Source organism: Octopus bimaculoides, chromosome 4 (assembly GCF_046866305.1).
Source record: "Octopus bimaculoides isolate indiv1 chromosome 4, ASM4686630v1, whole genome shotgun sequence".
Classification (NCBI taxonomy): Eukaryota; Metazoa; Mollusca; class Cephalopoda; order Octopoda; family Octopodidae; genus Octopus; species Octopus bimaculoides.
The window spans coordinates 120,171,128-120,193,057 of record NC_142931.1 but is presented as its reverse complement, the minus strand read 5'-3'; the positions used below and the strand labels follow the sequence as shown (position 1 = coordinate 120,193,057).

The 21,930-nt window shown below is 37.3% G+C and overlaps 1 protein-coding gene across 3 annotated transcripts in view; it reads left to right on the top strand.

The window, feature by feature from the left end:
- LOC106874852 (synaptotagmin-C) overlaps positions 1 to 21,930 on the top strand; it is a 97,846-nt gene that overhangs the window by 62,999 nt on the left and 12,917 nt on the right. For 2 of the 3 annotated variants that reach the window (XM_089351246.1, XM_089351245.1), the window contains exons 3-5: positions 6,517 to 6,674; positions 7,548 to 8,057; positions 13,684 to 13,801. In XM_089351246.1, coding sequence (XP_089207372.1) covers positions 6,517 to 6,674; positions 7,548 to 8,057; positions 13,684 to 13,801 — 786 coding nt within the window. Of the gene's footprint in view, positions 1 to 6,516; positions 6,675 to 7,547; positions 8,058 to 13,683; positions 13,802 to 14,656; positions 17,670 to 21,930 lie in introns of those variants that run through there. The other variant, XM_089351247.1, reaches the window with a different exon arrangement.

The following is a 21,930-nucleotide window of genomic DNA, read 5'->3' as shown; positions in this document are numbered from 1 at the left end:
TTCCATACAACTAACCAAGAGGCCAGCAATTTGCATGTTGTCTCTGATATTGCATTGTGTCTGGACCAGTCTGTTGTGTAGAGATGTAAATAGGTATAACAGGATACAAGCAACTCGGCACCATAGGTAGGAACACTGTATAATTGACAAGTGTTTCAATAGCTTTTTGGCTAAATTCAACTCTGAGAGTTTGGGTCCCATTTTTCTTGAAATCAGTGAAACTGATCACTCCTAGATGGTTACTTCTAGGTTATAAACATAATTACTTATGTCTACAACCCTGCACAAAATCTGAACCTAACAAATCTCTCTTCCACAACTCATTTTAAACACCATTACTCTCTCTGTCTCTCCACCTGTGTTCATTACACTCTGCATTCCTCTCCTCTCTATCTCTCACTCTTCTTTTGCACTTTCATGAACTTGCCGACCCAATCCCACCCTCAATATCACTTCACTTGTATACCTGTCCCTGAAACTTAAGGATATGCCCTAACACATCTCCTCTCCCTCTTTCTCCACACTCTTTTTCCAACGCATGCGTACGAACAACCATGCTACATGGCAGTGAAACATGGGCTGTAACTGCTGAGGACATACGTAAGCTCGCAAGGAATGAAGCCAGTATGCTCCGTTGGATGTGTAATGTCAATGTGAATACCCGTCAGAGTGTAAGTATCTTGAGAGAAAAGCTGAACATTAGAAGCATCAGTTGTGGCGTGCAAGAGAGACGATTGCGCTGGTATGGACATGTGGTGAGAATGGATGAGGATAGCTGCGTGAAAAAGTGCCACACCCTAACAGTTGAGGGAACCCGTGGAAGAGGTAGGCCCAGGAAGACCTGGGCTGAGGTGGTGAGGCAAGACCTTCGTACATTGGGCCTCACCGAGGCGATGACTACGGACCGAGACCTTTGGAAATGGGCTGTGCGTGAGAAGACCCGGCAAGCCAAGTAAGATCGTTGCCAGTGCCCCTGGACTGGTTCTTGTGCGGGTGGCACATGAGATGCACCATTTTGAGCGTGGCCGTTGCCAGTACCGCCTGACTGGCTCCTGTAGGATTTTCGAGCGAGATCGTTGCCAGTGCCCCTGGACTGGCTTGTGCGGGTGGCACATAAAAGACACCATTTCGAGCGTGGCCGTTTTCGTGCGGGTGACACGTAAAAGCACCCACTACACTCTCTGAGTGGTTGGCGTTAGGAAGGGCATCCAGCTGTAGAAACTCTGCCAAATCAGACTGGAGCCTGGTGTTGCCATCCGGTTTCACCAGTCCTCAGTCAAATCGTCCAACCCATGCTAGCATGGAAAGCGGACGTTAAACGATGATGATGATGATGATGATGGTAGCCATGCATCTCCTCTACTGTAAGACACCTGTTCCTGTCCATCTATCATACTCTAAACTCAGTGTTTCTCAACCATTGTTTCCTATGTACTCCCTTGATTCCTGTTTCATTCGGATGGATCCTCAAAATCATTTGATATCTTTAAACTTGGAAAAAATATTTTGCATATTGCAGAAGTATAACCAATTTATTCCACATAAATTTTAACAACAAAATTTTATATGGGCTCCCAAGGGCCATGTGGACCCCAGTTGAAATGCACTGATCTAATGTCTCCTCACTTGGTACAAAACCACCTCCCTTAGTATTACTACCCCTCATTTGAAGAGGATCTTGTTTTGCAAGATACTTTGTGATGTCGTTGGTGCTGGTGCCTCATGAAAACCACTCTGTAAAGTGGTGGGAGTTAGGAAGGACATCCAGCCATAGAAACAATTCCAAAGCAGTCCTCTGGCTTGCCAGCTCCTATCAGACTGCCCAACCCATGCCAACATGGAAAGCAGGTGCTAAATGATGATGAGAATGATATATATATATATATATATATATAAGCAATGTTAATTCTCAGTATATATATATATATATATATATATATATATATATATATATACTGCATTTCAAATTATTAATGATGTAACATTTTAAAATTTTATTTAAAACCTACTTATTGGAATTAAACAAAATTTTCACAGAATGATGGCAACAGTTATATGTGTATAGTGTGTAAAAGATATGAGGTTCTGCAAAACAACACAGAAACTACGGCCATTTACCAGATTTATATACATTTTCACTGCTTCAAATTATTAATGAGGTGCAATTAAAACTCCAGTCTGATTTGACACGGTTTCTACAGCTGGATGCCCTTCTAATGCCAACCATTTTACAGAGTGTGCTGGGTGCTTTTACATGGTACCACAGGGGGCACTTTTATATGGCACTGCACAGGTGCTTTCATGTGGTCCCACACAGACGCTTTTACGCGTCGCTGCATGGGTGCTTTTATGTGCTACCGCACCGGTGCTTTTATATGGCACCACCATGAGTGCTTTACATCGCCAGAAGGATCAGTCTTAACACTCCTGTTGCGGAGTACAGGTCTCCCTGAGTATGGCAATGCACCAGGCATCTCAGTCTTTTGTCATTTCACCTGAAAGGTTCAGCATCCTGAGGTCGTTCTTCAATACTTCATGCCATGTCTTCCTGGGTCTCCCATTTCCATGTGTTCCATCCACTCTGAGAGATTGGCACTTCTTTATGGAGCTGTTGGCATCCATCTGCATCACATGACCAAACCAGTGCAGTCTTCTCTCTTGCACACAGCGACTAATTCCTCTTATGACTAACTTCTCTCTCAGAACACTAGCACTGTCAAACATGTACACTTACATTACACATCCAGCGAAGCATAGTTGCCCCATTCCTTTCTAACCTTCACAAGTCCTCTGCATTCAGAGCCCACATCTCACTACCATGTAGAATTATTGCCCGTATACATGCATCATACAATTTTCCTTTCACTCAGAGAGAGAAACCTTTTGTGCTCAACAGAGGTAACAGCTCTCTGAATTTCCCCCACCCTATTCTTATCACAGTCTCTGTGCATCCTCTCCCACTACTAATTTGGTTCCCCAAGAAGCAGAAATTATTTAATACCTCTAATGAGCCACCAGCACATTTGAGAGAATCAATTTCATAAGTCTCTAAGGTTTTTATGGATCCTGTGCACCTTCCACATATGAAAACTCTGATAACCTCATATATATATATATATATATATATATATATATATATATAGATATAGATATATAGGGCAGGGAATCATCAATTAGTAATAAAATTAATAATTAACAATTTTGCCGGGTAGCTCAGTATGAAAAAACCTTTATCGGTAAAACCATTTATAATCATAAATATACAGGGATTAGCAGTAGCAGGCTACTGCTAATCCCTGTATATTTATGATTATATATATATATATATATATATATATATATATATACACACACACACACACACACACACACACACACACACACACACATGATACACACTCACACATACAAATACACACACTCACTTTTAAAGGTTTCTTATATATCTCTGTTTAGTCATATAAATATGAAAATAGCCTAATAAAATTACAATATATGTAATTATTTATAATTTAATTATGACTAGTTTAGATGAAAGTGTCTTTGAATTCCTAACTATTCTATGAGTCATCACCAAAGTCATTATCTTCATATAGCGTGTCAAAGGTAAGTCAGCTTGACACAGCTCATACCTTTTCACACTATTGATCACATCTAAAAATTACAGGTGTAATGGTAGCTGAAGGGAAATGGCTCAACAGAAAATTAAATCTGCATTGCGAATTCACTTTACCTAACACTGCTGTAATCTGATGTGCAGTATGGTTGATTATGTCGCTATATAATTATTACTTAAAAGCTACAGATCTGAATGCAAGAGGAACTGTACTACCAGTTTATGAGTCATAGTTCTTGTCCACTGTTTGATGTTTCATTGTGTCTCTAAAAATTCCCAATTTATTGTATATTAATTAGTTCACTGAGTTGTAGGGAAATAAGTACCAGATCTTTTGTCAATGTTGATTGCAATGCTCTGCACTTTGTTACATAATTAGGATTAGCTTAATGTATTTCTGTGGCTCTTGGGATGTCTTTAATTTTTTTTCTCTATTATTTGTTTTAGTTGTTGGAGTGTGGCCATGTTGCCAGTTTTGTCAATTCTTTTCATGATTTCCCTTGATAATAATTCTAGACCAAATCGTTAGCTGTATTTCTTTCTGACTGCTTTATGTTTTGCATTCAAATTCTGCCAAGGTTGACTTTGTCTTTCATCCTTTCAGGGTCAATAAAATAAGAGTATTGGAGGGGGGGGGGGGGGTCAATGTATTCACCCCCCCCCCCCCAATTTCACACTTTTGAATCATGTTCAACCTACAGAGCCTTATTATGTTGAAGAAAAACATGCCTTTCTCAGGTTAATAAAGATTTGCTTCAGATAAGGACCAATGACAAAAGTGGATTGGCCAGTGTTGTAAATATGGAAAAAGAATAGAATAACAAACTTTAATGCTAAGGGACAAATTAGTGTCCATATTTATTGAATTCAAGCTTTAATATAAGTAAATATGAGGGTGACAAGCTGCCAGAATCATTAGCAAGCAGAGCAAAATTCTTAGCTGGAGTTTAAATTCCATCAAGGTCAACTTTCCTTTCATCATTTCAGGGCTGATAAAATAAGTACCAGTTGAGCACTGGGGTCAATGTAATCGACTTATCCCCTTCCCTTGTGCCAAAATTTGAAACCAATATAAGTAAATGTAAAGTAGCAAGGTGACAGAATCGTTAGAATACCAGGAAAAATGCTTTGTGGCATTTCGTCCCTCTTTATGTTCTGAGTTCATATTTTGCTGTGTTTGACTTTGTCTTCCATTATTTTGGGGTCGGTAAAATAAGTACCAGTTGAGCACTGGGGTCAATGTAATTGACTTACCCAATCCTTTGGAATTGCTGGCCTTGTGCTAAAGTTTGAAATCAGTTTAAGTGAATGTATTGTATGGCCTCGGATGATACACACCTCTCTTTCAGTTAGTAAAAGAACCAGCTGAGTTACAACAAAATATTTATTTTCTAAGCCGTGTGGCTAACAGCAGAAAAGACACCTTACACAATTTCAGTATTACATTGTATCCACATCGGCAACAGTCTACCATATCTGTCACTTGTCTTTATACCACCACCTGCAGTTTGGCTGTGTTTAGCACAGAATTCTCTGTTGCAGGGTATGAGGATAAATTCTTCCTTTCTTCCCTAGCTCTAGTCCTGGAAATGGATAATGAACACTGCAATTCTTCCTTTAACCCATTCGTTACCATATTTCTGTTTATATACACTGTTTTGTTCCTATTAATTTTGAAAGTAATGAAGAATTTAGTAAAATAACTTTGTCCTTATTAAGCTGGTATTTAGAACATAAATTGTGGAGGCACAATGGTCCAGTGGTTAGGGCAGCAGACTCATGGTCATAGGATCGTGGTTTCGATTGCCAGACCGGGCGTTGTGAGTGTTTATTGAGTGAAAACACCTAAAGCTCCATGAGGCTCCATCAGGGGATGGTGGCGAACCCTGCTGCACTCTTCCACCACAACATTCTCTCACTCTTACTTCCTGTTTCTGTTGTGCCTGTAATTCAAAGGGTCAGCCTTGTCACACTGTGTCACACTGAATATCCCCGAGAACTACGTTAAGGGTACACGTGTCTGTGGAGTGCTCAGCCACTTGCACGTTAATTTCACGAGCAGGCTGTTCCGTTGATCGGATCAACTGGAACCATCGATGTCGTAAGCGATGGAGTGCCAACAACAGAACATAAATTAACCTGAAATTTTATTTGTGGGTTTTAATTTAGATCACTTAATTAATTTAGAACCCTTTGGTATTCAGATTACTCTATCAAATGTAATGTTTATTTATCACATGGTTTTCAATTAATGAAGCATTATCACATAGCTTCAAGATTTTGATGATGTTTGTTTAATTTTAGAATGACATTGTAGGGTTGGTATGACAAGCTGGATCTGGTTGATTTCAGCACAAAATAGGAAGAATATTTGGGCTGGATATAATTGGTCTAAATGCTCAAGGGTTGAAATAGGAAGTTTGTATCATAGAACTGGGGATAGTCTAAAGCAGGGGTTTTCAAACTGTGGTCCGCAGACCACAGGGGGTCCATAAGGACAAGACAGGGGGTCCATGGACAGCAAATACTTTTTATGGGCAATTTGATTTTATATATGTTTTTTAATCGAAATCTTTTAATTGACAATAAACCTATTTGTTAAATACTGTTAAATAAATAAATGTAAAAATATATGTTATTTTAAGCAAATATTTATGCATAAATTTCATAAGTGTTTATAAGGGGGGTCCCTAAGGTAAAGCCTGAAATATAAAGGGGTCTACAAGTCAAAAAGTTTGAAAACCCCTGGTCTAAAGCATTTTGGTATCAAAAAAGTTGTGGGCAAAAAAGTTCCATGCTTGCAATACAGAACAAGAAAAAAAGCCTGAAAAATATGCAACAGGTTTTAAAGTGTGTTTAATGTCCTTTTTTTATTTTTTAAAACAAAACAAAATATAAAGCTGATAGTCTCCAAGCCAACTATGGAACTCTCAACACAAAAGCAAGCAACAAAAAGAAAGTATTGCGACCATACATTATGGATATTCAGAAAGAGGTAGACAGTTCTGATTATTCTGACTGCAATTTTGGTGATCATATGGAACTTTCCATGAGCAAGGTAAACATTTTTTTTTTGTTTTATATACATATGTTCAATAAAATTTTTTATAATTTCTGAATAAGTGTGTATTAGAAACTCATAGTGAATGTGTATATATATATATATATATATATATACAGTAATCCCTTGACTATTGTGGGTGTTATGTTCTCAAATCTCTTGCAATAAGTGAAAATCCACAAAGTAGAAATAGTACTGTACTGTATATAGTTTTTTATCATATATGGTGAAGGGATGTGTGGCTCAAGAAAAGTCATATTGTTCTGATTTATCTTTCATCATGATCATCATCATATCATGTCCACTTTCCATGCTGGTATGGGCTGGACAGTTTGATATGGGGTTGGCTAGCAGGGAGCTGTCCAGATTCGAATTGTCTGTTGTAGCATGGATTCTACAGCTGAATGCCCTTCCTAATGCCAACCACTTAACAGAGTTTACACCCCACTGGCATGGGTGCGTTCATGTGACACCAGCATGGGTGATTTTTATGTGGCACTGGCACCTGAAAGGACAAGCCTGTATGTATGAAAGATGGCAATTTTACTTAGCTTGACATGTCTTATCAAGTACAGCAAATTTCCACATCTCCCAGTCACTTGTCATGAGACTCGGCAGCTAAAGATCTTTTCTTATCACTTCATCCCATGTCTTCCTGGGTCAACTCCCTCCACAAATAGAGCTCAGTACTTCTTTATGCAGATGTCCTCATCCATGCACATCACATGACCAAACCAATGCAGTCTTCTCTCTTGCACACAATGTCTGATGCTTCTCATACTCAGTTTTCATCTTAAATCTCACTAATACTATTTGTTGCTATTTTCTGTATATTAAAGTAATTGATTTTTCTCCATGGAATTCTTACAGATGGATGAAAATGAGAGTGATCCATCTTCTACTACAGTCAACGGCTCAACTAAAGCAACAAAAGTGGGCCGTTTATCATATAAGCTGAAATACGAACCAGACCTAAAAAAACTAACCATCAAAATCATTAAAGCAAATGATTTGATTTTAACAGACCCAAATTCTTTACCAGTTGACAACTATGTACGCATCCGCCTCTATCGGAGCCAACGATCCATTTTTAATTTCAACCGGCACAAAAACCTTCAATCATTTTCATTTGATAAACTTGACCTTGAAGTTCAGACAAGAATTAAACGTAAAACTGAAAATCCAGTTTTTAACGAGAAATTTGCCATATTTGTTGAAGAAAAGCATTTGAAAAATTACATTATGAGATTGCAGATGTGTGATTTTGATCATTATTCTTGTCATACTGTGAAAGGGGAGATCAAGTCCAAATTCTGTGAAACGAAGATTTTTGATGGTGAAGAAAAAAGTTTTGATTGTGAATTCACTGAACCAATTGAGGTAGGAATTAAAATTTTTTTGACAAATCACCTTTTGTCTTTTGTCTTTTGCATGTTTTACTTGTTACAGTCATTGGGCTGTGGCCATGCTGCGACACAGCCTTGAAGGGTTTAGTCCAACAAATCAATCCCACTTCTTATTTCTTTTTTTTGAAGATTAGTGCTTATTCTACTAGATTCTTTTGCTGAACCACTGAGTTACAGGGATATAAACAAACCAACTTCAGTAATCAAGCAGTGACAGTGATGCTAGGGTCAAACATACACTCCTAGACACACACACGTGCACAGATGCACACACACAGACACAGACACATGTATGTATGTGTGTGTGTGTGTATATATATATATATATACATATTATATTATCATCAATGAATCATATATCCAAAAAAGAAGCACACTTTAAAGCATAAAGCAGTAAAATATTAAAGTAATAAAGTTAATGCTTGGTCACAGAGTGACCAATGGTCTTGCATCCATTTATCTGGGCGGCACACACACACACACACACACACACACACACACACACACACATAAATGACAAGTCTTTGATCAAACCCTTGAAATTAATCCTATGTAACATGTCTGCTTCAATACTAAGTAGAGATAAGGCATCCTGATTAGTATTTTAGCAAGTTTAAAGTGATTTCTCTTGTGCTGTAAACCATTTACCATTTCTGTGGTACCCGATTTCCTTTGATTCCCTAAGCATGTGTTTATTTTGCTCAATGGTTAATCCAGTGCTGGGAACAGCATGCAGTCAAATTCAACTTCACTGACCATTCATCACCCCAGCCAACCAGTCTTGCTACATTCATGCCCCCCAGATGTGATTTGAGCACACAACCTTCAGTTTTATATGCAAAGTATATTTCCATTACAAGGACTTAATAGTGCCTTATTGTAACTGAAATTTTGTTATTCGGATGGCTATCTTGCTTGCATAAGAACCACATCATAATCCTTTCCAATTCTGTTTCACTTTCATTCAGGAAACATTTTCTCTGTATGTTATCTCACCCATTAAGAACTGAGCCAAAAATGTTGTCCTCCCCCCCTCCTCCAACCACTACCACCTCCGCCTACGCTTAACCACACAATAACTTCGCCCTCCATCCATCTACTGCTACCTCAAGGTAATTTCCTGGGAATCTTCACATTCCAATTTTGTTACATTCATAACTATATATAGGATCTTTATTAGTGCTTTTTTCCTTTTTTTTTTTTTTCCTTTGTATGCTACACAAAATTACCAATAGCACTCCTTGTTCCACCATTTGCCAGCAATTGTTCATATTTAATAGAACTAGCTGCAGGAGTTGATTTTTAAAGAAACATATTATATTTCATAAATAAATAAATAAATAAATCTCATGTAATCTACCACATTACTTTTATGCCAGGTGTCCCAGAAGCAAGGCAGCATTTAATAGCATATTATGATTTAAGCACTGCCTTACTTCTGGGGCTACATGTATGCAATATGCATTATATATATATATATATATATATATATATATATATATATATATATATACCTACATATACATACATATCTATCTATCTATCTATCTATCTATCTATCTATCTATCTATCTATCTATCTGGAGAAGAACTGGGACGAGATAACGAGTAGGGTGGCCACTCTCTGCCGGCAATGGTCCGAGAGGAAGCTGTCCCTAAAAGGTCGGGCGGAGGTGGCGAACGCGTACATCGCGTCCGTCATCGAATACCGCCTGACCGTCGTGCCTTGTCCCGATCGCGCCATCACCGAAATGGAGCGCATCCTCTTCCGCTTTTTGTGGAAAGGAAGCGTTCCGATGGTGAGGCGATCCGTTTGTTGCCAACACCCGCTGAAAGGAGGGCTGGGCATGCCGTGGTTGATGATGCGCAGACATGCGCTGAGACTGAGACATCTCCGGCTCTACGTAGACGACGGTGAGCAGGTGTGGTGGCCGTGTGTGTGGTCGCTTTCCCGCAGCTCGTCTCCATGACCGAGCTGCAGTCGTGGATCAAAAAGAGGCCGAGGAATGGCGAATGGCACCGTGAGTGTCGCGTTGCTCTGCAACAACTTTGCCGTCCCGGGTCGACCTTGAGCGGCTGCATCACAACGAAGTTATTCTATAGGGGATTAGTGGAGGGCAGGTACGACGACGATCTCGGGGCGAACCTGGGCGTCGACGAGGAATACCTGACCCGCCTGTTCAGGACGACTTTCGGGCCGGGACCTATGGACAACTTCCAGAGATCCCTGGCCTGGCAGTGTTACCGAGAGGCGCTACCCGTTCGGGATAAGCTCTATAGACACAGCTCGCGAAATGTGGGGCCGACCTGCCCGAGATGCGGTCAGAGCGATGAAACCGTTCTGCACGCACTCGTGCAGTGTCCAACCATTTCGGAGCTGTGGGCTTATGTCGAACGACTGCTGTCGCGTGTGGGACGAGTCGGTTTATCAACCGAGTCTATCGTCAATATCGTCACGCCTCCTTCCTTTAAACGGGAAGGAAGAGCTGTATTTATCGTACTTGTGGCTATGGCCAAAGAATGCATCTGGTGGACGCGTCTGAAAGGATTAGAGACAAATACTTTCCTCTCTGGTCAATCTCTCATCAACTTTTTCAAGTATCACTTGAAAAGGAAGGTGAGAGTAGAGAGGCAAGTGTTGTCTAGCAAATGTTTCGAAAAAAGATGGATACATGTAGCAAGAATGGCACGTATAAATGACGAAGCCACCTTGACCATGATTCTATAAAACGTTTTAAAATTTTGTAAACAGAGAGTTACTTACGTTTCTTGCTTAAATAAAAGAAATTTTATTTAACAAACTGTGACGCTAAAGACCGAGGTTACCGTGGTCTTTTCGTAGGTTTTTCTTTCCACGGATAACCTCCCCATTTATTGGGAATTTTTTGTATTATTTTGTATTTTTTGTAAATACCCCAAACGTTTTGCGATGTTTTTTTTCATCGTTGTCTCCACTTTTGCTTTTTTTCTGCTTTGTTTTCGACCCCCTCGAAAAGAAAAACTCTACATTTGTATTTTGTCCCCTCTGTATTGAGCCCTGTGTGGCTAATAAAGAAACCTATCTATCTATCTATCTATCTGTCTGTCTGTCTGTCTGTCCGTCTGTCCGTCCATCCGTTCGTCCATCCGTCTGTCCGTCTATCTGTCTGTCTATCTCTCTCTCTCTCTATCTATCTATCTATCTATCTATCTATCTATCTATCTATCTATCTATCTATCTACCTATCTAATCTGTCTGTCTGTCACACTATATATGCGGAGGTGCTGAAAAGTTCCTGGCTATGAGTAAAAGAATATACAAGAGGATCAGTTAATTATGATCTTATTCAATATATTCCCCTCTCAGATTCACACACTTATTGCAGTGGTCCTTCAGTTTTTCTAAGCCCTAGAAAAGAACTAGGAAGGTTGGGCCTCCAATCAGGTCTTTTGTAATATCTTTAAAGCCAGGAACTTTTCAGTACTACCTTATTTTTCATATATATATATATATATATATATATATATATATATATAGAGAGAGAGAGAGAGAGAGAGAGAATATATAGGCACAGGTAAATATATATATATATATATATATATATATATATATATATATTGTAGAACAAGTAGAAAGATATATTTTTCAGCATGTAAATGCTGATAGAACAGGATATGTAGGATAAAATCCTTTAACAGCAGAAAAATGTGTCAGCAACCAGCTGGCTGGTCACTGACAATTTTTTCTGCTCTAAAAGGATTTTATCCTATATATGCTGTCCCATCAGTATTTACACATTGGAAAACATATCTTTCTACTTGTTTTACAATACGTTTCAAAGCTTCAAAAACAAACTTACATATTTGTTTACATATGATGTAATATATATATATATATACATATACATATGTTAGTGGCATATGATGGTTGCTGTATTGGGTGTGCTGCCACACTCAATGTCACCGAATTTCAAGCAAGGGTTTAACAAAAGATTTTCATTAAGATTTCTGATTAAATCAATGAGTAATTTGCCATTTTTGATGGGTGTGCAGCACACACCTAGCACATCCTGAACATACGCCCCTGGTATATATATATATATAAGTATATTTTATTATATGTGTGTGTGTGTGTGTGTGTGTGTGTGTGTGTGTGTGTGTGTGTACATATATATATATATATATATATATATATATATATATATATAATCCTACTGTATTTTTTAATTAAATATTATTAGGAATTGTATAAAAAAAGAATTAATTGTGTATTGTAGAAGTACAAGTAATTTATTGCATGTAAATTTTAACAACAAAATCTTATATGGACCCTCCGTAAGGGTCATATGGACCCTAGTTGAGAATCACTGGGTTAAATGTTTAAAACATATAAAAGAAGGGCAGTGTCTACAACCTTTTGTACAGGGCCTCTGAGACAAAAAATAAGCAGAAACATGATTGGTGAATTGTTCTTAGATTGGCAAACTAGTCTGGATGTTCACAATGTAGTGGACTCTGCTAGAAACATTCAAGGGCCGATGAATGCAGTCTACCATCAAAAATGGGTAGAGTCCATTTAAAGGCATACTGTACAGTTTCCATTTTCCATCTACTTAATTTTACTTGCAGGGTTCGGGTCAACTTGAGGTTATGTCAGTAGACAATTAACAAAAGTGGTATGCATTTTTCTGAAAGTTATGAGGGTGGGGGAAGGGGATCACTAGTGTTGGTATGCCGGCTTAGGTTGGCCGGAGGCTTCAACAAGACACTTACCCAAAGTAACGCTGAGATCTAATGCTTGTGAAACAAACTTCTACACTCATTTTCCACACAGTACAACTGTTGTCCATGCGCCAAAAGTGGAGTTTCTACATGGTCATCTGGCAAACCCGACTGAAAGTACACCCCTAGAAAGAAAAGTAAACAAAACACACCTTGTGGTTTATGGCGAGAACGCCTTTGGTCACAAAGACTACTAGGTCAAGGCGACCTGGGCTGAAACAATATCAACAAAACATTTGTTGTTTTGCATGCGTTAACGAAAGATCAACTGCGTGGTCTTATTCGATCTCTAGATATTACAGCTAAACCCCTGAATCACACATTCTTACTAAAAAGAAAAAACAAACAAACAAACATAATAATAAAACAAAGGTAAGGCACGATGTAGTCGTGCATACACTGTCTGAAAGGTAGATAAGATGGTAATGGCTAGAAGACTTTCATCACAGCATTGCTCGATCAGGATCTACTTGAGACTGAGCAAAAATACTATTGTTCTGTACGTGAAGCAAGAAGGGTAGTTCTCACGGGGACAGAGCCATGAGAAGCCAAATATAAGAGATGAATAATAATGTCGCCATTCACAGCTTCCCAAGCTGTGACAACTTTATTTCGTACCTTATTATGTAATCTATTCATGTATCACTCTTTGTTTTACACTGACATTTCATCTGCTTCCTATTTCTTCCTTCTGTCAATCTCATTCATTTGCAAAGACTCTCTCTCTCTCTCTCCCTCACAGTGTGCTTCTCTCATTCTTTTTTTTCTTCTCTTCATTAAATACAATTTATACTTTGTCCTATGAATTGTTTTGTACAAAAGCTCTTTTCTTTTGACAGGATTCCCTCGGCGAGGCATACATATGTCTGACGTACTTACCGACAGCTGAAAAACTATACTTCAAGTTAACACAGATAACTGGTCTGCCGGTATTAAGTAAAGAGACAAATTGTACAGGTAACAAAGACAATATTTTATGATATTGTTACATTCTAAACGTTCTTTCTCCACCACCACTACCCTTCTCTCTCTCTCTTTCTCTCATTTTCCCACCTCTCTCCCTCTTCATACATACATACATGCATACATATACACACACACACACACACACACACACACACATATTAATTTATCCATGTTATACAAAATCATTTCACTTAACCCTGGAGTTTATACCTTTATAAGTAGGCTGTAATATCCTTGGCACTTATGGGAATTTTTGCTACCCTGGTAACTATTTATTTATTTTTCCTTGTTATTTGTACACATTGAAAAAATACATACATACATACATATATATATATATATATATATATATATATATATATTATGGAGATGTACTTGCATAGCAAGTGACCTGATCTGAGATCGTGTGCTGAAATGAAAACAATTGCAGCATGGAAGGTATTTATAAGCCATTTAAGAAACACACAAACACCGTTAGATTCACTTCAACATTTAAGTTTAATTTGCCAAAATATTTTCATCACTTTGAGACTGCGACCTGTTCATTGACAAAATTCAGGACGGAATTTTGTCAGTCTACAGGTCATGGTCTCAAAGCGACGAAAATATTCCGGGAAATTAAATTTAAATGTTGAAGTGAATCTAACGGTTTTTGTGTGTTTCTTAAATGACATATAAACACCTTCCATGCTGCAATTGTGTATATATGTATATATACATGTGAGATTCATAACACAGCAGGAGTCATGAATGAAATAAATTTAAATATTGGAAACCCTAGCTGTGAAAGAAAAAAACAATACAAGCACATTAAAACAATGATAATAACAATCTTTTCTATTATAGGAACAAGTCCTGAAATTTGGGGGGGAAGGTGGTTAGTTGATTACATTGACCTCAGTATGCAGCTGGTACTTATTTCATCGACCCCAAAAGGATGAAAGGCAAAGTCAACCTTGCCAGAATGTTAACTCAGAACACAAAGATGGGCAAAATGTCTGGTCTACTAATGGTTCAACAAACTCACTGCCTTAATAATAATGATAATAATAATGATAATAATAATAATAATGATAATGATAATAATTTCAAATTTTGGTGCTGGGCCAGCAATTTTGGGGAGGGAGTAAGTCAATTACATCGACCCCCAGTACTCAATTGGTACTTCTTTTATTGACCTTGAAAGGATGAAAGGCAAAGTCGTCCTTACCAGAATTTGAACTCAGAACATAAAACCAGATGAAATGCTGCTAACCATTTTGTTTGGTGTGCTAATAATTCTTATTTCTTTATTGCCCACAAGGGGCTAAACATAGATGGGACAAACAAGGACAGACAAAGGGATTAAGTTGATTACATGGACCCCAGTGCGTAACTGGTACTTAATTTATCGACCCCGAAAGGATGAAAGGCAAAGTTGACCTTGGCGGAATTTGAACTCAGAACGTAAAGACAGACGAAATACCGCTAAGCATTTCACTCATTGTGCTAACGTTTCTGCCAGCTCAGTGCCTTAATAATAATAATAATAATAATAATAATAATAATAATAATAATAAAAATAATAGTTATAATAATAATAATAATAGTTATAATGATAAGCCTGATAATTTCTGGTAAGCAAGAACGGTATTGGCTCTAACAGCAGATTCTGTTACACATTTGACAAAACAATAGATCATCTCATTTCAGGATGTCCTGTGCTGACATCAAATGAATACAAAAATTGCCATGGTAGGGTAGGACATTATTTACATTGGAAAATATGTGAACACTACAAATCAGCACTCCTACTAGCTAATATGAATGTCATCCTGAGCCAGTCATTGAAGGTAAAAATGTCACCATCTGGGATTTTCCAGTCAATACTGACAGAACATACCAGGCTAATTGATCAGACATAATTATTAAAGACAGGGAAGAAGATACTTGTAGACTAATAGATGTAAGTGTCCCCACTGATAAAAATATATCAGTAAAGGAATTTGACAAACTTAATAAATATAAGGACCTGGAAATTGAAATACAAAGGATGTAGCATCTTAAAGCAAAAACTGTTCCTGTTATTGTAGGTGTCCTTGATATAATTAAAAAAAGGGATGTCAGAAACATCTAGACAACATCCCAGGAGAACCATGTCTCACAGAAATTCAAAAGATCATGCTGACAAGTACTGCCCACATCCTTAGAAAAACCCTATCAATTTAAATGTTTGTATTGTATTATATGGAGGTATTTTGCTACTGCTCTCCCCAGGCTTTCAGTTATACTGTAACATTTCTTAACTTTCACCTGCCTTAGGGCACTGGGTAATATCTCTTAACCTTCACTTGCTCTAGGGAACAAGTGATTGAAACAAACATGCAAACTGAAAGTAAATAACAACAACAACAATAATAATAATGATCAATGCTCAACTAGCACTTGAAAGTATCAGCACTCTCCTACCAATATGGCTAAAAAAGATTGGTGTAAGTGTGAAGGGAGAACACCTACAAAAATCAGCATTGTTTAGAACTGCAAGAATTCTTCATAGGGTTCTTGAAGCATGACCATTAAACAAGTGTCACCTTAGTCTGTTGGCTGTGAACAGCTGACACTTTCTATCATACCCAACAAAATAAGCTGTGAGTTTTCGTATAATAAAAATAATAATAATAATAATAATAAGTCAAGACAAAGAGCACGATTCGATTGTATAGATATTTTATTTGAACAATATTTCAACAGTACGTCTGTCTTTGTCAAGTTCAAAATAAGAGGTGATTAAAAATTTAAAATTTCAGAAATTTAAACGTAAAGTATGAACGAGAGTAACCAGCATCCATACGTTGATGGAATGACATCATCAGTTTTTAAGTTTTATAACAGGCAGAAAGAAAGAAAAAAATAGAAAAAGGAAGATGACAGAAAAAAAAGGAAAGAAAAAAAGAGAAAGAAGAATATTCAATCAAATAGTTTTGTATAAATTTGATGATATTCTCCTGTCATCTTATTCATTCCTCCAGGGCGTGATGTTAATAACCCGCAAACATATTTCTCCTCATACATTCTGAGAAATAATAATAATAATCCTTTCTACTATAGGCACAAGGCCTGAAATTTGTGTGAAGTGGGTAAGTCAATCACATTGATGCCAGTATTTGACTGGTACTTAATTTAGCCAATTAAATCAACCCCGGCACTCGGCTGGTACTTACTTTATTGATCCTGAAAAAGACAAAAGACAAAGTTGACCCTGGCAGCATTTGAACCCAAAACATAAAGATGGATGAAATGCTGCTAAGTATTTTGTCCGGCATGCTAATGATTCTGCCAGCTCGATGCCTTACAGCTTATCAAAATATTGCTAGCCTCCACCAGCAAGAAGAAATGCTGCACTGGATGATCTGAGCAACACAAAATTAACAATATCATTCAAATTCACTACAGGACATCTACAGTAGTAGATTTCAACACAAGATATATGAGATGATAATAAGATCAATACTATATAAGCTTGGACATTTTTACTTATAATGATCCAGTGTAACTAGATATACATGACCAACAGCTTAATTAGTATGTGTTAGTGTTAGTGACGGCAACTCCTATTGTCGATGATGATGATGATGATGCTATCCCTGCTGTATATTCTGAAGGTCATGTTTAGTTGCATACAGTTATTATAAGATAATTAATTATTCAGCTAATTATTTATCAAAGTAGGCGCTACCCTGTTTATAGTACTTATAAGAGACTTCATTCAGAATAGTAACAAAAGAAAAAGACAACAAATAATGAAAGGAAATAAACTATTATACATACAACTAATGTCTAAAATGTCTGATATGTGTTGTCAATATGATTATGAGTATTATTTTACTATACAGCTGCCGGTATGGCTGTGTAGGTAAGAAGTGTAACTTCCCAAATCATGTGATTTTGGGTTCAGTCCCAATGCATGACAACACCTTGAGCAATGACCTCGAAGACAACAAATTTCCAGTAATTTAATTTTTAGTAATTAAAAGAAATCAGAAGCTCCGTTCAAAGCAAAAAAAAGTACAAAACACATCTGAAAAGCATTTATGTTGTGTACTCAAATCTTCAAGAGCTATGTATGACCATAGAGAAATATTACCTTGCTTGAAAACAGGTAAACGTTGATGAAAGTAAGGGCATCTGGCTGTAGAAAATCTGCTTCCAAAAAAATTCTATCTGAGCCATGCAAATGTAGGAAATTAGATGTTCAGATAACAATGACGACAATGATGATGATGATGATGACACAATTAAAAAAAATTCATCTCCAAAGATGAAGCTAATAATCCGAATCATGAACGTATAATTATGTAAATGGGAGTAAATTCATTATTATTTTTTTCTCACCAACAAATTTGATTGTTTCAGAGAGAGAGAGAGAGAAATTATATTTCAGCTTTTATGCCTATCTCACATATTTCCTGTAAACAATTTTGTTTCATTTGTCTGAAGAATTACTGATCTGCATTAATGAATGGCAATTACAAATACAATTTAGACTTGGATTTAATCAAGTACTTTGTGTTGATGCCAAGATAATATTGATATAACTTCTACTTAAGGATTCATTTCCTTTAGTTGGAATCTACCTGTCAGCAGCCTACTCTGTAACCAGACATGTATCTATATACTTAGGCTGAACACATAGACATGTTTTACAACATGTGCACACATTTGCGTTCTTTTATTCTTTTGTTTGTTTCAGTCATTTGACTGTGGCCATGCTGGAGCACTGCTTTTAGTCGAACAAATTGAGCCCAGGACTTATTCTTTTGTAAGCCTAGTACTTATTCTATCGATCTCTTTTGCCGAACTGCTAGGTTATGGGGACGTAAACACGCTAGCATCAGTTGTCAAGCAATAGCAGGGGGACAAACACGGACACACAAATATATACATATATATATATATATATATATATATATGACAGGCTTCTTTCAGTTTCTGTCTACCAAATCCACTCACAAGGCTTTGGTTGGCCGGAGGCTATAGTAGAAGACACTTGCCCAAGGACTGAACCCGGAATCATGTGGTTTAGAAGCAAGTTTCTTACCACACAGCCACTCCTGTGCCTAATTTATATACACATGTTAATGATTAAATGCATATATATGAATACACTCAAACACCCATTTATATATTCATATATATGTGTGTATATATATTATATCTGTCTCTGCCTATATCTATATCTATCTGTCTGTCTGTATATATGTATATTTGTATGTCTGTATATATTAACAGCAGATATATATGTATAAATATGCGCGCGTGCACACACACACACACACACACACATGCTATCTCTTGCTCTGTCTCCCTCTCTCTTTCCTTCTCTCTATATTTGTACTGAGAGTGAGAGAGAAGGAGAGAGAAAGAGAGTGAGTGAAAGAAAGACTGATATAGATATTTAGATATATAAACATCCAAATATGCATGCTTATGTACATGCATACTTATATATATATATATTATACATATAATATATATATAATATATATTTTTAAATATATATATACACACACATGCACACACACACTCACACTCACACACACACACACACACACACACACACACACACACACACACACACACACACACACACATCCATTTAACTTAATTATCATTGTTTTATCTTTGATCTCCCTCAGGTAATGAGATCAAGTAGCAGTTAGTAAGTTTTTCATTGTAAGCTTGCTATTAATCATCTCAAAATTGTCTTTTACTAAACATAAGATAGTATTGTAACCCACTACCAGAGTAAATTACATAAATTCTGGTTTTAGACATTAAGCATCAATTTGAAATTCTAACCGTATAGCTGAGTGGTTAAGGAAATCACTTTGTAACCATGCGACTTTGGAAACCATTCCACTGCGCAGTATTACAATAGACCTGAGTCAGCCAAAGTTTTAAGAATGAACTTTGTTAGACGGAAACTGTGGAAATTTAATCGATGGAAGCTGTGGAAATTTGTTAGAATGATTGTTTTTATTTTTGGGTGATAGACTTAACACATTACCTAGATTATCACTTTCTATGGCATATATATTCCCCTCCTGGATGGGATGCTAGTCCATTGCAGGAAACTCATTTTTGCCAGATGTATATATATATATCTATATCTATATATATATATATATAAATAATTGAAAAGCATAGATTTCACAGAAGATGCATAACTTATTTACTTTAAACTTTCACCTGCTGTTTCGTTAGGGGTAGACATCATTAATTCGATAATTATATATTTAAGATACATGATAAATTGATATAAGTAGTTTTAGATTAAATTGATTTAAAGCAATGTTTTATACATCATCTCTTCACACACATGCACACACACACACATACACACACAATCACACACACATACACACACACACACACACACACACACACATACACACACACGCACACATATAAAATAAAACAAAAAATGGAACAAGAACATAACAGGTGACAACAAAACATTCAGACAGTTAGACAATACAAAAAAGTACAGGAAAAAACAAGGACGGGTCATTCGGAGCTTTCAATCTTCAGTCAAGTACAAGATCATTGTTGCAGTTTCTGCTGGTTACTCTTGAAACTGCTCTAATCTGGCCAACCCCAAGAAAATCTAAGCTAAGAGCACTAGATTCTATGGAAGAAAGCAAGCGAATGTATCCGAAAACAAGGATGAAAAACAAAAAGGAGAAATGATACACAATTACAAATACAAACAACAAGACATTAACAACAGGTGTCTTTCGACTTGAGATGGATTAAATTAAGTTGGCGTATATGGAAGTGAAGCCTTACGGCAGGAACATGGAAGATAAACATAGAAGATAAAAGTCTTGGGAAGGAATATAAGAGATGCTACATGGATGGTAGTTGAACAAAGAAGGAAAGGTCAGGCTTGGTGGAACACTGGTTATGTGGAAGGAGAGGAGAGAAGTAGGGGATAGAGGGATTGAAGAATTAGAGAGAGACGAGAAAGAGAGAGAAAAAGGAAAGGGAGAGAATGAAGTAAAGGAGGAGGGAAAGTTATGAGAATGAAGAGAAGGCCAAGAAATGTGAGAGAGGGTGGCAGCGAGAAAAAGAAAAGGGGAAAGAATGAAGAAAGTGTGAAGGGGGCTAAAGGAAAGAGTAAAAGAGTTGTACAGAATTTATATATATATATATATATATATATATATATATATATTTATATATATATGTACTTACATACAGGGGACCAAAAGTGTATGTATGTCGCTATATGTATAGGAGTGGCTGTGTGGTAAGTAGCTTGCTTACCAGCCACATGGTTCCGGGTTCAGTCCCACTGCATGGCACCTTGGGCAAGTGTCTTCTACTATAGCCTTGGGCCAACCAAAGCCTTGTGAGTGGATTTGGTAGACGGAAACTGAAAGAAGCCTGTCGTATATATGTATATATATATATATATATATATATATATATATATCCCTTATCTGGTGGTCAATGAGGAAACTTGGGATAGAAGAATGGTTAGTGAGAGCTGTGCGAGCCATGTACAGAGATGCTGCCAGTAAGGTGAGGGTTGGAAATGAGTACAGCAATGAATTCCGGGTAGAGGTAGGGGTCCACCAAGGTTCCGTCCTCAGCCCCCTCTTATTTATCATAGTCCTCCAGGCAATCACAGAGGAGTTCAAGACAGGTTGCCCCTGGGAGCTCCTCTATGCTGATGACCTTGCCCTAATTGCGGAGTCACTATCAGAACTAGAGGAGAAGTTTCAGGTGTGGAAGCAAGGTCTAGAATTGAAGGGCCTTAGAGTCAACCTAGCTAAAACCAAAATCCTAATAAGTAGGAAGGTAGATAAAACACAAACCCCTTCAGGTAGATGGCCCTGCTCAGTATGTAGAAAAGGAGTAGGTAGTAACTCTATAAGATGTACCCGGTGCAAGCTATGGACACATAAGAGGTGCAGCAACATCAAAGGCAGGTTAACTAGCAAGTTAGTTTTTGTTTGTGGCAGATGTTCAGGTGCAATAAAGACTGTAAACAAACAGGAAACAACTTCTATCTCATTCCAGGGTGAAAAACTAGAGGTAGTCGATAGCTTCCGCTATCTGGGCGACCAAGTTAG